Raw genomic sequence first — 17393 nt, forward strand, 5'->3', positions numbered from 1 at the left:
AAGCTTTATTGATGCTTGATTGTAAAAAGGAATGTCCGCAGATGATTTTAAGCTACGTTATATGTTTCAAAAGTTGATTGGAAGCTGCCTTGTAAAATGAAAGTGAAAGTAGGTATTTCCTGATGTCTACCTACGCAATATTAACGTTTTCATCACGTGTCTCAGTCACGTGACCATGGTTTCACTGCATTATGGTCAACCCCATATTTTTTGGATATATTTTGATTGCCTAAAGACAGACCTTCAAGACAAGGGTAGTCTCGCAGGAAGTGAAAGGCTAGAAATCTTGATAAAAATATGTTGTAAGTTGTTAATTTCATATAGAAAATAGTAGCGGAGGCATTTAATACCTTCATACCTTATACGCTGAGCGTAGTGATACATGCAGACGAAATTTGTTATGCTAACAATATACCGGTATAGTACATACATAGTAAAATGTTAAAACTGGTGTGAAATATCCGGCTTACATCAGGCTTTAAGTTATTTAAGCATAAATATAAATCCCTAAAAGTTTCATTCATAACAAAGATACATTCACAATGAGCCGGACCCTAAAATGTAGAAGTAGTCCAAAGTTCCGTGTCCGCCATTTTTAGATTCCGTAAATGGCACAAGGCACCATCGTCAGAAATATTCCAATACGTCTGTAGATAGTCATGATGTGGTAAAAATCTCTTCCTGTACGTGTCGGGGAGTAATTAATTTATTCGCAAAAAGAACCATCTGCCTCCTTGACTAATTATTGCAAGAGTTACGTATCCTAATGTAGAGTACTCTCTCACAAGGAGAAATGTCAACAACGATGACATTCTAATTTTTATGAAGAATCTTTGTAGGAAACAGTCCATTTGAAGGTAAGTTACTTAGGTATGACGTATATAAACAGTTTACACTTTAAATATTGAAAACAGTCCTGGTATTAAGTTAAATTACACTAGTTCAGCAGTTACTTGTATGCTAAATGTTTATTTGTCACATAATTTCATGACGTTCATTTTGTAAGGGAGAACTCCATTACAGTATTGTCTATGATTAGACAGGAATCGTAGTCTACCTTCATGTTCGCCATTCAGTCAGTATCTTTTTGGTTAGCACCCCTTTTAACAGTTAATGGCACTGTCCAAATTGAAAGGTGGACAATTTCATTATAAAAATTTAACAGGATAAGGATTAGCTTAATACATGTACCGTTTTCAGATGCAAAACTATTTAGGAACAGGGACTGCCAAATCCACTGCTATTATAATAATATTATATGTTAATAGAAACTAGAATGAAACACAGTTAATATTTCAATGGAAATAGTTAAGATAGTCAAAGAATATAAACGTGCTAAATTTGTATTCATTCCATCACAGACGCTTGAAGCTCTATCAATAAATATACGAGCTGCGTCATGCGAAAACAGCCTTGTAGCGATTGCGACCAGTATGGATCCAGGTCAGTCTGCACATCCGTACAGTCTGATCAGGATCCATACTGTTCGCTGAATATCTCATGATACCTATACTGACTGAACAGCGAACAGTATGGATCCTGATCAAACTGAACGGATGTACAGGCTGATCTGGATCCATACTGCTCGCATAAGGCTGGTTTTCGCATGACACAGCTCATATGCATTATCATATCCCGCCGTCTTAATATACTATGAAAGAGATCTAATCTGCATTAAATATACATGTACATTGTACTTAATTAAGCTTCAAACACCTGTGATTCCATTGAACGTCTTATTTAACCTTTAGTATGCTGGAGGCAAGTGATTTTGCCTTTGCGACCAGTGCAGACCAAGATCAGCCTGCACATCCGTATTCAGTCTGTAAATTTTTAAGTGAACATCCCTTCAAATAACAAATGGTACTGCCCTAATTAAATGATACACCAGTCCATTTTAGAAATTTAGCAGGGTAAAGGTTAAAGCCTTCTTCCAAAACAAACATATTTGACCAGCCTCAGTGCCATATTAACATTTGTTATACTTTTGCAAAACGATGATAAACACCTTTTTATTGTATCACTTTTGTAGGAATACATGTACTTCCTTTAAAGAGTTACCTTTGTCTCGCTGTGATGTTATCTCTGTTAGAAAATGGTCGTGGTGCCATATATTCCGAAAAATTAAAGGGGTATAGTAATTAATTAATGTGGCCATAAAAGCTTAAATGCAGTTCACTTGCCAGTATCTGTCATCATTTTTCATTTTCATGTTTACAAAGACGTTTGTATCATATATCCACTGCTGTCGCACACACGTTCTTCCTGGACATATCTGTATACTCAACAGTCTCACACACATGATCCCTTGATATATCTGTATTCGCAACAGTCTCACACACATGTTCCCTGGACATATCTGTATACTCAACAGTCTCACACATATGCTCCCTGGATATATCTGTATACTCAACAGTCTCACACACACACACACATGCTCCGGGACATATCTGTATACTCAACAGTCACACACTCATGCTCCCTAGATATATCTGTGTTCGCAACAGTCTCACACACATGTTCCCTGGATATATCTGTATACCCAACAGTCTCACACATATGCTCCCTGGATATATCTGTATACTCAACAGTCTCACATATATGCTCCCTGGATATATCTGTATACTCAACAGTCTCACACATATGCTCCCTGGATATATCTGTACTCGCAACAGTCTCATACACATGCTCCCTGGATATATCTGTATTCGCAACAGTCTCACACACATCCTCCCTGGATATATCTGTATTCGCAACAGTCTCACACACACGCTCCCTGGATATATCTGTATTTGCAACAGTCTCACACACACGCTGCCTGGATATATCTGTACTCGCAACAGTCTCACACACAATCTCCCTGGATATATCTGTATTCGCAACAGTCTCACACATATGCTCCCTGGATATATCTGTATTCGCAACAGTCTTACACACATGCATGCTCCATGGATATATCGATCAAGTTCGTTCGTGTAATATATAAACAGCAAAAGAGTCAGTGCAAAGTTTTAATCTATCAAAACTCAAAACAGGTATTGGATACATATCTAAAAGACATCATTTAGGGGTGGCTGTGACTATAGTGCGGCCATGTTTGAATCTCTTTATAGAGGGCATCTCCCGGACAGTCCGTCTGTCCAGCATCGCGGTGCCCGTACAGTCTGTAGTCACCGGCAATTTTCCCGAGCTGAACGCCGCACGCGATTAGATTCTTCACAGCTGAAATGTAAAAGATATTATCAGTTATTTGTAAGTAGCAGCTATCTTTAATCAAAGCATTCAGGGCTTTCTAGATTTTTTGTTTTGTTTTATGACAATGACTGTGTGTCTAAATACTTAAATACTACTCGTTTACAAATGGGGTGATGCAAATAATATATAAGTTTTCACTTTGTCTATCCTATAGAAAAACACGGGGAAAAAACGTTAAAAAACATTTCAGTTGTACAAAATGCAATTAAATAAAACCTACCAAAGGAAAAATACCCCAAGAACAAATGCAACAAACAGATTGATTGTAAAATATGCAAATAAATCCCCCACAAAATTAACATTCAGCACTAACCGCCCCGATAAATTGTTCTACTTGATATTATTTGCAATAACCTATCTGCAAGAAATGCAAAATATAACCAATGACAAATAATTACACTTTTACCTCAGATCTAATAGGTCTAAATCTACGCGATCTCACATAAACCAGGAACTTACATAATTTAAGCCGATAACCATTGGCTGCATAACCTTATCACTGATATAAATTGGTCAGATTCAGTCGCATCATTGCTAATTCATCCCCGATGTTTATGAAAGAAACTATTTTTTGTGCGGATGGGGACATCTTTTTGTAGTGTGTTTTGGAATATAATAAGGATTCTATGATTTTCAAAAGAACAATACTTATAACTCTGCTTGGAAGCGGGTAAACCCATCCTCAAAAGCTTTAGAACATTTCAGTAGAACTGGTATTTCACTTTGCGTCAAGACTGAGGAAATATAAATGTATGTAAGCAGGTCCATGAGGCCAGTCATTTGTTTCTAAAGAAAAGTATACTTTCAGTAGGCCTACATACCGGTTAAAGCCTTCGAATTCGGAAGATGGGTCATGTAACTGCCGATCATGGAGGCGGCGAATGCCTTGCTGTTATATCCAGCTGTGTGCGCACCTATATGGGACCATCCCCGACCCTCATACACGTTACCATCCTCACCCACTAAGAAACTGTACCCTATATCGCTCCATCCTGTAGAAATAAAACCAGGTATAAAACCACAACTTGTACTTTGTCGGTGCAAAATCCATTTTCACGGAAAGGTATGAAGTGTGCATACGAAAGTGAAGAATAACACGGAAATTAACCAAATAATTTGAAAACAAAACAACAACTGAAAAATCAATGTGTACATAAAATATAATCTAAGACTTTAAATTCCGTATAACTTTTGGCTATGAGAAAATGGTTGCATTCTCCCTTTGCCAGTATATATATATTGTGATTTAAGGGCAGATCAAAATTGTTGCAATACCGTATACTTCCTTTGAATAAATTGACATTATGGCATTATAGGTTAAATCATAGACGCATACGAACCTCTACTGTCCATATGATAATTCTGTATTCCCCTTACTCGTGTCGAACATTCACTTTGTGAGCTACACGACGGAGACTCTGTGTGATGTATGAAAAATTCGTGCACGGGTGTGCTGATGTATGACACGTGTGTCGGTGGACGTGCTCCCCACTGACTTCGGGATATAATATTTACGTTTGAACATCCGCCACTTCCTGAAATGATGTTGTTACTAAATATAATGTCGAGTGTATAAATTGTGTAATACCGCTAGAAAATCAAAATCAACCTTTAGAAATGTGTCCCTAGAAAGAATGTTCCCGCTTTATGATGTTATATTTTTATGTTATGAAAGATATATATTAACTCGAACCTACATTGGTAAGGGACCAGTGTCTCGGAGTGTTTGACTACAACCATTGGGTCGTAGATATCTCAGCTCAAACTGAGGTCATCAAGAGCATTAAATTAAATGTCTTGGGTACTGTTTTATTACACAATATACATGGAGGAACACAGCCACAGCGTGAGGTATGTCTTCGCTGTATGTTCGCTTTATGGAAATAGCGTACCTCGGATATAGCGAACACCTTTATGTAACTCAGACGAATTTACTAATATCTATAACAGAATTTTACTGAACCTGAAGGAACGCAGCAACGCCTTGAGGCGTGGCCTGAGCACAATCCACTGACGTAACTTCCGGAACAATGTAAATTGTCTTCCTGACACGTGCCTGATATGGATGTGCAACCAACGTCAGAACCTGTAATACCACTTCTACTGTATTATATCCCGGTGCCATAAACAGGTATGAGATATCCAGAACTTTACTTGCTTAAAAATACTGCATTTAAGATTAATTACGGTACGTTTTGAGAAATGACCTACTAGTACTGTCTTGTTTATGTATTTTAATGACCGATTACAGTAGAATCATACATTTTGTACAAGTGCCAAATCTCTAAATAAACAATAAAATATAGACGAATAATTTTATTCTAGTCAAAGTTCAGTCAACTATGGTATTAGAATATGCTTGGGCTAAACATAAAACTTAGTACGCACCCTTAGCAACAGCTAACGCAACAGACAGTACGGTAAATATACGTATGTTCACATGCATTTTGATTTCATCCAAAATTTCAAATGAAAAATCATTGTGTCCCGGTTTAGTTTTGATAAATACACCGGGCACATTTCCTTATCAGTCAGACATACCAGTCATAATCTCAAGAAGTCACGATCTTCCTTGATGCTTCGTGACGGTCTTTCCTTGTGAATTAGATAAAAAAAACAACAATTTAAACTTCGCATGGGGTCAAGGAAATATAATAATTGAAAAGCATGCTTGAAACATAGTATTAGCACTTAAAATAGCGATAAGTACAATCCTACAAGTTTTGATTTAATCATCGAAGAAGAAAATATTTCAAACGCGACACCAAACTATGGCCAGTTTTTCAACTCTAGCACTAAGAAAGGCTCAAACCACACCCTTGTTACCCAGATAATACAAAATGATATGATAATTCCAAAATACTACAAACTGGATGAACTGTCAAACTTGGTAAGGACATTGTTTATTTCAATATTTTCTAATTACTCATTCTGATCGTTTAAAGTGTTATAACTGATTCAAAATAGTTTACAAGCTGTACCATTTGCACTAAACAATTTGCATATGGGACATATTATTCACTTTGGAAACCCTTTAACAATGTTTACATTTTGCTTTTGAGAACGAGTTTGGCGATTCAAACCGTTGTCAACCTCATTTAATGGACTTTTGGTAATGAATGTTATTTTGTAATTTTCAGTTATTATATAAACAATGATATGAACATGTTAGGAAGTTTTTATCTTAGATAAAATAACCCAAATTTACAAATATATAAGCATATATATTAGTCGATGGATACTGACCAAAGTGTTCACAGAAATTTCGAAGATAAAGCCCAAAATGTTATATGGATAATAGTCAACATTGTAAACTGACACGAAAAAGAAAGGCAACAAGTATTGTAATAGTCAATATTTATAACCTACTGATGTTTAGCCATAAAAATTTATATGTGTAATCAAAGTAAACATATGATAACCGAAAAATATTTTATCATCAAAAAATGAATATCGTTTGAGATCATATTTCTTTCCATGCTTCAACGTCAGTGCAGTCAATAACGCGTATAGCCACCATCGCTCTGTATGACAGCCTATACAAGGGTGGACTTGAAGGTGGAATTTATTGTTGCCCATACTATGACTCTGCCACCATTGTACGGATAAACCTCACGCACACAGTTATTTATGAAACGTTCGTTGCGGCGTCTGTATATTCTGACCTATCCGTCAGCGTGATGGAAATTAAATCTTGATTCGTCGCTAAATACAACAGTTCCCCACTGACGTCGTCAATTATTTAGAGCACAGCGTTGCTTTTCTTGACGATGACAAGAGCCTGACATCGAGCTTGACGACGGAAATGAATCCCGCGTTTACGCAAACAGTTTATGACTGTGTCACGGTGAATTGGTCGTTCGGGATTTCCAGTTACAACATGTGACGTGGATTGCGTGTGCGTGTAAGAGAGATCTTGGTGTACCAATATGTATATCTAGGTATTCAGAATGTGAACAGGGTTTGTGCTGTTAGTGATTATAAAAGGTAGTTGACAATCAAATACATGTATGTATTTTATATGGAATACGGAGACCGTGGGGTAAAAATGGACAGCGGAGGTGGGGGGGGGGGGGGGAATAATACTTATGCACATGTATACTTGATACCAGGAAGGTGCGAGTTGTAAACTGTGCCTGTTAAAAATGTTAACAGGCTCATATCATCATGTTGTTACAAAGTAATTTATCAAAACATATCCATGCGCACAAAACTGGTCAGTCTGTAATGGGATGTCAATAAGAAAAAATCAGTTTTGGCTATTATCCACTTTCAAAGACAACGCATGTAGGGCATTATCCATGGTCATTTTTGGCTATTATCCATTTTTCATACACAGATCAATATAAATGGTTTTGACATTAAAACAGCAAAAGTAAACAACTTACTGTAAACTATGTCAGATAGTGAAATGGTAGAGTCGTATATACAGTGAATTACAAGCATGAAAAACAATTCTAAATATTTTTTATGATTTTTCAAACTAAACTTACATGGTTTTTGTAAACTATTTAACATATTGTGTATTGTATTCACAAAAATACAGTAAAATAGTTTGAGTTCCAGGGAAACAAATCGCCATTCGTTCTTTTTGCAACACCTGGGGGTTAAAATCTCTTATCAAGCCACAGCAACTTACCGAAAAACGTGAAATTTTCAAAATCGTTGATCGGCCATTTTATAGCATGTTGGAGTTATCACATCATTTTGTATTATCCGGGTAACAAGGGTGTGTTAGTTCAGCCATCGCTCAACCTTGTTTTCTAACGGATTTTTTACTAATACTCGGCGGGTATATTTGCGATGTATTAGCTAAGCCTTGGTCACACACTATGAACATGTAGATACAGTCATCGGACCGTTTCACTGTATTTTTACATATATAAAACGTGTTACTTTGGTGATTTACTACTTTCGAAAAAGAAATTCTTATAGAAATCATAGAAAAATACAAAGGCACATTAAAACATAAAAGCACTAGCGCCCGTCTAATGAATGGAAAAAAATGCCGGGAAAAGGTGAATTTAATTCAAGGTAAGACTACAAGCATTCCTATGTTTGCTCATTGTCTTATTGTTTTCATTATTCTTAAATGTTCCACCTTCCATGTACAAAACACGTGCAATATGCACTTGTAATTAGGAATGCATTTGTAAATTTAAATTAATAGTATAGGTACTCAAACTCCACTGAATTTCAAAATCCACATGTGATTGAAAGGAGACGTATATATGTAGACGTGCGTATCTATATATATATATGTTCAGCTACATATTTTTGCGTTACATGTAATTATAATTAATTACATGCACTTATATATTTATGCTTGCACGTATATTTTGAAACGTGTACAAACGTAGCGAATTTAGCAAAGTTAAAATTGAAGAGTTGAATCTGTTCCATTTTTAGCTCGACTTTTCGAATAAAAATAGAGCTTTTGCACTCGCCCCAGCATCGGCGTCGGCGTCGGAGTCGCCGTTGGTTTAAGTTATTTTATAAAGTAAAACATCTCTAATACTAGCTTTACTGAAACGAAATCTATCCAAAAGTCCAAATCGTCGTACATAACGAAAGGGTTTGCTCAGTCCCGTATCATTCCCTCCCTCCTCAACATTTCTGCTTTAACTTCATGCTGGAAATTTAAATCCATGTCTAAATATTCCGCCTTCATCTTTTCTTAAACCACCTATGCCCCAGGTTTAAAATAACAATAGAAAGATAAGCCATTGCTGACACCGCTCAAAGTAGAAAAATCCAATCGAAGGTTTAACTTTTGCCGAGCCCCGTTATTCACGTGCTGACTTAAGCGTTGTAAATATATCCGACACGGCTTAAGCCGGAGCTTAAGTCTTTACTTAATAGTTGAAAAACTGGCCAATGTTTAATATGTAAGATGTGCATAGGCTCAAGCGACTGAATGTAGGGAGCAATTCTGTATTAAGTACATGAATAATGAACAATGGAATATCACTAAATGGTACCAGTCCCGTTTCTATGCTACCAATTACAAAGAGGGATAACTCGCAAAAGAAATCAAAGCATTGTAAATACTGGAGGACGGATTGTCTTGAAATGTATTGATTTTGTCTGGACTGTTAAACTATTAAATGTCTTTTTCGGTTGTTTTTTTATACGCCCGTTTGAAAAACGGGACGTATTATGGGAACACCCCTGAAAGGTGGGCGGGCGGCGTCCAGACTTTGTCCGGAGAATATCTTCTCAACGCATGGAGGGATATTGATGAAACTTGGCACAATTGTTCACCATCATAAGACGGAGTGTAATGCGCAAGAACCAGGTCCCTAGGTCTAAGGTCAAGGTCACACTTAGAGGTTAAAGGTCAAATTCAAGAATGACTTTGTCCGGAGCATATCTTCTTCATGCATGGAGAGATTTTGATTTAACTTGGCACAATTGTTCACCATCATGCAGCAGAGTGTCATGCGCAAGAACCAGGTCCGTAGGTCTAAGGTCAAGGTCACACTTGAAGGTCAAAGGATACAAGAATGAAAACTTTGTCCGGAGCATTTCTTCTTTATGCATGGAGGGATTTTGATGAAACTTGGCACGTTTGTTTAACATCATGAGACGGAGTGTCATGCGCAAGAACCAGGTTCCTAGATCTAAGGTCAAGATCACACGTGGAGGTCAAAGTATACAATAATGAAAACTGTCCGAACCATATCTTCTTCATGCATGGAGGGATTTTGATGTTACTTAGCACAATTGTACACCATCATGAGACGGAGTGTCATGCGCAGGTCCCTTGTTTAGAATTACTTCCCTTTGTTGTTACTGTAAATAGCTTATATTGCAACTTTTTCATTACTAGTCGTAGGGGAAAATAAAGACCACTTTTCTGTAGTACAACATGCATATTACATCCAATGTTGAGGTGTATTTTGACCTGTCTCTACTGGGTAAGGATTTTCGTGTGGACTTACAAAAATTTTTTGGATTTATTTTTTCTTTTTAACTTCCCTTAGTTCTTACTATAAATAGCCTATATTGTAACTTTTTACAATACAGACCGTGACCACTTTTCTGTGGTACAACATAGATGTTACTTTCAAATTATAGGTGTATTTTAAGGTATCTCTACTTGGTTATGAGTTTTTTTGGGGGGGATTTAGCCCCCCCCAAAGAACCCCCCCCCAAAAATATAAAAATTAAAAAATTTAAGTTTCCCTTTTCCCAAATACAGGTTGCTATTTGCAAATTTTGGGCTGTGAGGGCGAAATTTGTGACATTCTTGCACTCTTTTTACAACGTTTTAAATCTTTTCCGGGCCCATTTTTTCTATGTTCTTTGTGAATTTAATCCTAAATTAAACAATGCAGACTATATGACCAGACTGCTCCAATATCCTTTGTAGACACATACACAAATTAAAAAAACAGTCATATTTTTTTGTAAAAACTTTTGGGGCCAAATAAACTTTTTAAAATAAAAATAACATAGGGAAACAGAACTGAAAACACATTTTTAAGATCACTAATTATAGCAGGGACGATCAGATTTTTAAGGAATCCCAACATATAACTGTTTATCGTATTCCCCATTTTAAAAAAAGATGTAAAAACCCCAAACCTTTTTTGAGCATAAAATATTTTTTTTTTTTGGCCCCAAAAAACGAAATTTAATTTTTAAACCGTTTTACGAGGTAAGTAATATTCTTTTCCCCCAAATAATAAACCTTTTCTCAAAAAATTTTCCCAAGTATATAAATCATAAAAGCCCTTTTACTTCTTTTTAAATTTATCTACCCAAAGTTCTATTTTTCTTTTTTTCTTCTTTGTGGGTGATTTAAAAAAAAAAATGTCTGGCTTTTTTTCCCCCAAAAATCTGTTTTGTCTCCCTTGCGATTTTCTAAAACTAATCCTCCCCTTTCAATTGAAGCGCCCCCCATTGAAGCGTGGTAATTTTAGTTGTTGGGATGTGCTGTCTTTTGGAAAAAAAATTTTTTCCCTTTGGGCCCGGAGTGTGAAATTATGGTGGTTATCATAAAATCGTTTAAACCCCAAAAAAATTCGTTATATGTATTATCGTGGTTCCACGGGACGGAATGGTTTTTGACAACCCGTCAGAAACAAATTTGCAGTGGGAAAAGGGAACTATGGGGAAACCGTGTCGGGTTGTCCCAACCCATTTCCCTTCACAATCCCCAATGATGAAAAGTTTGGTTTTTACGGGTTATATCTGATTTTAAAATTTCCCCTTTTTTGTCCCTATTTGTTTACCGGAGGGGACTCGAAGAATTTTCCTCCGCCCTTTCGGGCCGTTGTACGTCGCTCCTTTAACTTTTTTATGCATTTTTTTGGATATTCTTAGGGGTTTTGACAAACCCCCTTTTCCACCATGATGGGGACAATGTGTCAACACATGATATATGCTTTTTCTTTTTTAAAGGTCAACGTCACTTTTTTAATGTAAGTAAAAATTGTTTTTCCCCCCTAACTTTTTAAACTGTATTAAAGAATTGTTTTTTTTTGTTTGCAAAAGAAATAAATTCCCTTTGTTTTGGGACTATTTGTTAGTTTTTGTTTCTTCGCAAAATGATTGGGCTTTTTTAATCTAACACTTTTTGCCCCCAAACCAAAAAGGGAAAAACCCCAAACCCCAAAGTTTCAGACCAGTAGGAAAATTCCCCCCCCCCCCCCCCCCCCCAAATTCCCCTTTACTTGAAAAAATGCATTTTTGGTTTTTATATTTACAGAAAAATATACGTTTTTTTAAAAATTTCCCCCCTTTCCAGTGTTACTCTAAAAAATTTTTTTTTTGCCCCCCCCCCCAAAGATGTTTATGCCCCAATTCAGATGTTACTATATTCAAAAATTTTGCTGGATCCTTTAACACCCTACTAGTTGTTCTCAGCCATTTATACCGTATATGATTTAGACTTGAAATGTCCTTCATTTCGAATGTTGCATTAATATGTGACAAATCTAACTAGAAAGTAGTGTCATCTGCTGCAGCTTTCATTTCGTTTTGGCACGGTGTAGGGCACGCGATAAGTTGAAAGATTTTTGTTTTAAAAATATTTCTTCTTTTTATCTCGTGGTTTTTCTTAAAATTAAATTTTTAAAAGAGCCCAATTTTAAATTTTTTTTTTTAGTCAAAGAATATTTTTTTCGAAGATATTTTTTCCGTTTATTTTTGTTTTTTTCGAGCCCCCCCCCCAATCCTTTGTCCCCTCTATGTTTCTGTAGACAACGTTGCTGAAAAATCCCCGTAATGCCATACTGATATTTTACCCAAACACGGCAAATCTTGAAATTAAATTTTTGACTGTAATACTGTAGGGGGCCCCATAAGAAGGGTGGGGACCCCGTTATTAGCCAGTGCCTTAAGCAACTGACTTTAGCTTTTTTAAATAAAACTACCAAGTTTTGCCCTCGCCTTTCGTTTGGGGGTTTTCCTTCAAATTTCTTTTCTGACCGTTCACACAAATTTTCTGGACGTGTAAAAATATTTCCCTTTATTTTTTTTTTTCATAATTTTGGGTTATTGTGGGGAGTATGGGGAGAAAACTGAGAAACTACTTGTTTTTAAACAATAAAAAATAAGCAGAAACGGATTCTGGGGAAAAATTTTATTGTTTAAAATCCCCCATTCGAAATATTCGGAATCACCCCGCTTTCTACATGAACCCACTCTCCCCGCATACCTAAAATTCTATTCGTAATGCAACACCCCATAAATAAAATTCCTTTTCGCTTTGTTTGTTTAACAGCATGGAAGAGAGGGCCCCCATTTTGATTGGTTAACTTTCAAAAAGTGGGAATTTAAATGCCCCGGGGTTTTATCCCCCAAATGAAATGTTAGTTTTTCAGGTGTATCGGTTGAAATATCCCCAAAGTAAGCACGGGCCCATCGGTCATTTCAGGGTTTTGATTAATTGACAAAATTCCCATAATTTCTTTAATGACAGTAATATACCGTTACGGGACAAATTCAAAAATTTAAAGAAAGTTTGGTTTTTTTTACATTTCTTCATTGGGAAATTTAAAAAGTGTAAAAAAGTTAAAGTGCTGCCCCAAAACATTTTTTTTTGGGAAATTTGTTTTAGAAAAAAAATTGAAAGGGGCCCAGGATAATCCCCCAAATGGCAAGTGTATCCATCAATTGAGAAAGGGTCAACTTATAAAAACTGTAAGTTGTTTTATTTGTTTTTTTTTTCACCCCAGGGTTATGGGAACGGTTTTAAAATATTCTTTCAATGGTTGTAGAAAGCAGGGATTTTCCCAAATCTCCCATCTAAAACCAGTAAAAGGTTTATATTCAAAAATTTAAAAAAAAAAAAAAAATCAAATTTATTATAAAGAGGGCCAAGATGGCCTAGGTCGTAAACCAGAGTTACACACAATAACATTTGGAAAACATGTTTTGATCTAGGTGCCAAGTTTTTGACACCATAGGGACCCAGTTTCAAACTGGGTCCGGTTTTAAAGGATAAAAAATTTCAAACCCTTCGATTAGGGAAGATTATAGCATAAATGTAGCCCCTATGGTGGTAAACAAGTTTTTTTCCCTTTGATTTGGCCCCCTAGGGGCCCTTGTTTTTGACCACACAGGGCCCCAGATTAAAACCCATCCTTTGATTTAAAGGGAAACAATTATTCTGACAAAGTTTCGTGAAGATTGGGGGAAAAAAAAAAATGGCCCCCCCTTAAGATTTGTAAAACAAGCCTTTTCCCCTTTTGATTTTCCCAAGTAAACCTATTTTTTTTTACCCTACTTGTTTACAGATTCAAAATTCATACAAGATTCTGATCCCAAAACCCTTCTGACCAGGGTTTTATGAAGATTGAAAAAAAAAATGGGGGCCCCCCTGGAGCGTAAAACAAGCTTTTTCTTTGATTTGCCCTTTTGGGGCCCTATTTTTGGGTCCCCACCCCGTGATTTAGTTTAAAAATTCATCCGAGTTTTTTATGGGGAAAAAAATTTAAAAAAAAGTTTCATGCACATCAGATAAAAAAGTCCCAACCCTAAAAAGGGGACTTAGTGACTTTCAAATCGTTTCCCCCTTATTGGATTATGCCCCAAAAGGATAAAAAAATTGAAAATTTTGGTCCCATCTTTGGGAAATTTCCCCCCGGCTTTATCGCTTTTTTGTCTGTAAAGATTTCAGTTCAAGTTGAAAAGATATTTTGCTTATTTTTAAACCCAAATTGTCGGGAAAAATGTCAAATTAAGACACATGTGTGTTTATAGTTTATGTAGTAATGGCATTATTAAATAAATAGACAGTTGATCAGTATCTTACCCTTTTAAAAAATTTTTTTTCTTTCATATTGTTTACAAAAAATTTTTGCGGAAACCCAAGAGTAACCCAAATGGAAAGGACCTCTTTTTTTCCCAAAGGGGGTTTTTCCCGGGTTGATTTGACCAGGGTGACCTTTTTTTTTCACCCAAGTTGCCCTTCTATTCAAATTTGCCCTTTGTTTTCCCCCCCCCCCCCCCCCCCAAACCTTCGGGCCCAAAATTCCCCTTTGGTTTCAGACTTTTAAAATGTAGGGTCTCTAGCCGTGGTTAGAAAAGTTTTTCCCTTTTTTGTTGGCCTAGTGCCCTTTGGGGTTTTTCCCCAAAATGACCCATAATCGAACTTGGTCAAAGGATCATCAAGAAATTTTTTTGCCCAAATTTTCTTTGGAAAATTGGGGCATAAATTTTGGCCTCTAGAGGGGTTTTAAACCCGGCTTTTTCCTTTGTTTTGACCGGGGGCCTAGTTTTTAACCCCACAAAACCCAAATTCAAACTTGACCTAGGGGATCATAAGAAAAACTTTTGGGAACAAATTTCCCCTATTTTCAAACTTAAAATGTGGTTTCTAGAGGTTTAAAAAAGGGATTTTCCCCTTGATCGGGCCCTATGACATATTTTTTGGACCCCCCCAATAATCCGGGTTTCAAATTTTGGCCTCAAGATCTGAAGATAAACATTCGGGACCAATTTTCATAAAAGTTAGGGTTATAAATTTTGGCCCCCTTGGGTTTTTTTTAAAACCCTTTTCCCTCTGATTTGCCCGGAAACGACGCACGTGGGACGGCACGACGCACGACGGCGCCGAGGGACCCCCTTTAAAAATGCCCAGTTTCCAAAAAGCTCCCCTTTGAGCACTTCGTGTCTGGTGAGCTAACAACGCGGGGAGGTGGGGTGGGGATGGGGGTGGGAACATTCCGTCCGTAAACGGAAGTACGCCATGACGTTCCCAAAAAGGGGAAAAAGCAACAAAATTTAATTTCCCCTTTTTTGGGTTTGTCATCTCCCAGGAAAAAAACTATGTTTTTAAATTTTTTAAAACTACGTGTTTTTTAATAGAGGAACAAGAAAAAACTATCAAAGATTTTTTTTTTTCCCCAGCTTTACTGCCCCCAAAGCTACTATATAGGGGTTTTAGAATTTTGTTCATTTAAAAACAAAAGACCCCCGGGGTTTTTAAGTGAAAGTGTTTTCCAGCCCCTTTTGGGAAATTTTAAAAAAAACCCCCCAGGCCCGTATCCCCCAAAAAAAAAATTTAATTAAATATGGTCCCATGAAAGCAAAAAATGCACCCAAATGCTTAAATTCATTCCCCAAAAATCTGTTTCAGTGTTGTCTGTTTATTGAAAGTAATAAAATATCCCAAACACCTCCTTTTTACCCCCAAAACAATACAAAAAAAGGTGATAAAAAAAGGGGAATGTTGGTAAAAAAAAAGGGTAAAAACGGATCTCCTCATAAAATGGGAAAAAAGTAACCTATTTTTGTTTTTAAATCTCTTAATCAGTTTTAAATTTAAGAGGACTGTTTTTAACTAAAAATTTCTTTCCCATTTGAAATCAAACAGTCATTTTTTGAGTTTCAGACATTTAATTTTTGTTAAAAAAAAAAAATTTCACCGGAAATTGGAAAAAACCTTTCCCTATACTATGTTTCCCAATGGTCCCCTTTTCGTTATCTGTGGGTTGTCGTCTCCCAGTTTTTTTCTCCCAATCAGTTCACCCAATTTTGGATTCGAGTGTTACTTTTCGGGAAAAATGGGGGAAATATAGATGTTATATTTTCCCATTAAGGAAGATTTTGGGGTTTTTTTTTCATCTAGCTTTAAGGAAAACAACCCCATGGTTTCCCTTAAAACATTGAGTATAATAAGTAAAAAATTTAAGCAAAACCAATGTTTTAACTTATTTTAAAAAAAAGACGACAAAAGTTTACCCCTTTGAATCTTCTACGGGGGCGTAAAACCCTTTTTTGGAGTGTTTAAATGTATTTTTTTTATTTTAAACCCAGACTGTTTGTATCGGATGTTAAATATTAACATTTGTTTAAGGGCCCCTTTTTTCAGTAAAAAACTTTTAAACAAAAAGCTTATGAGTACATGGTGCTAATATTTTTGATTTTATTGGTGGGGCAAGTCATCCAAAAAAATGTTAAATTTTTCATGCCCTTTTAAGAAATGTTTTTCACGGGTTTTTTTTTCCCTATTTTTCTCATTTTTTAGATTAAGCTGTGAAACCCCCAAACACAAAATATAGTTTGGGCCCCTTTATATAAGGGTTCGTAAAAAACATATATTTAAATTAAATTTGATTTGCAGCCCAAAACCCCAAAACTTCGGACAATGACATCATGATATCAGAAATAAATTTCCCTGTCTTTTTTCTAAATTTTTGTCTTTTTTTCCCAAAACAAATTTAAATGACTTATACCCGGTTTCAAAAGAAACAAACTGTAGCCCGGCCCCTATTTGTTATGGGTCTTTTAACCCCAAAAAACGCGGTTTTTCCCAACCTTAAAAAACCCCCTTTGTCTAAAAAACCCTTTAAATTTTCAAAAAATTAAAGTCGGAAAATTTAACTATATATTTTTAAGAATTTAAATTTTATCACCACTTGTGTTTCTCAAAAAAATTTGGCCTAACCCAAAAACTGATAAAAAAGATTTTAAATTAAATTTTCTTCTGTTTTTGTTTTAATTACATTTCATAGAGACAAAAGCCAGTCTATTCTAGAGATTTTGCCCCCCCCCCCAAAAGGAATGATGTTAAAGTCATTTAAAAAATAAAACTGGCCCCCGTTAATTTTTATTGAAAAAAAAAAATGCAAAAAAAAGGTTCATCATAGTTTTAGCGTAAATCTACAAAAGGGAAGGTGTAA

At 36.0% G+C, this 17393-nt stretch overlaps 1 protein-coding gene across 1 annotated transcript; it reads right to left on the reverse strand.

Annotated features, from left to right (window-relative positions):
* Window positions 1-2998: 2998 nt before the first annotated feature.
* On the reverse strand, window positions 2999-5784 carry LOC123560370 (peptidoglycan-recognition protein SC2-like). The gene is made up of 5 exons (XM_045352567.2): window positions 5644-5784; window positions 5219-5341; window positions 4596-4790; window positions 4077-4247; window positions 2999-3222 (listed from the first exon to the last, which is right to left on the reverse strand). The coding sequence occupies exons 1-5, from the start codon at window positions 5699-5701 to the stop codon at window positions 3065-3067; spliced, it is 705 nt and encodes a 234-aa protein (XP_045208502.2). The 5' UTR covers window positions 5702-5784; the 3' UTR covers window positions 2999-3064.
* Between the last annotated feature and the right edge of the window lie 11609 nt (window positions 5785-17393).

The sequence above is a fragment of the Mercenaria mercenaria genome, chromosome 10, assembly GCF_021730395.1.
Source record: "Mercenaria mercenaria strain notata chromosome 10, MADL_Memer_1, whole genome shotgun sequence".
Classification (NCBI taxonomy): domain Eukaryota; kingdom Metazoa; phylum Mollusca; class Bivalvia; order Venerida; family Veneridae; genus Mercenaria; species Mercenaria mercenaria.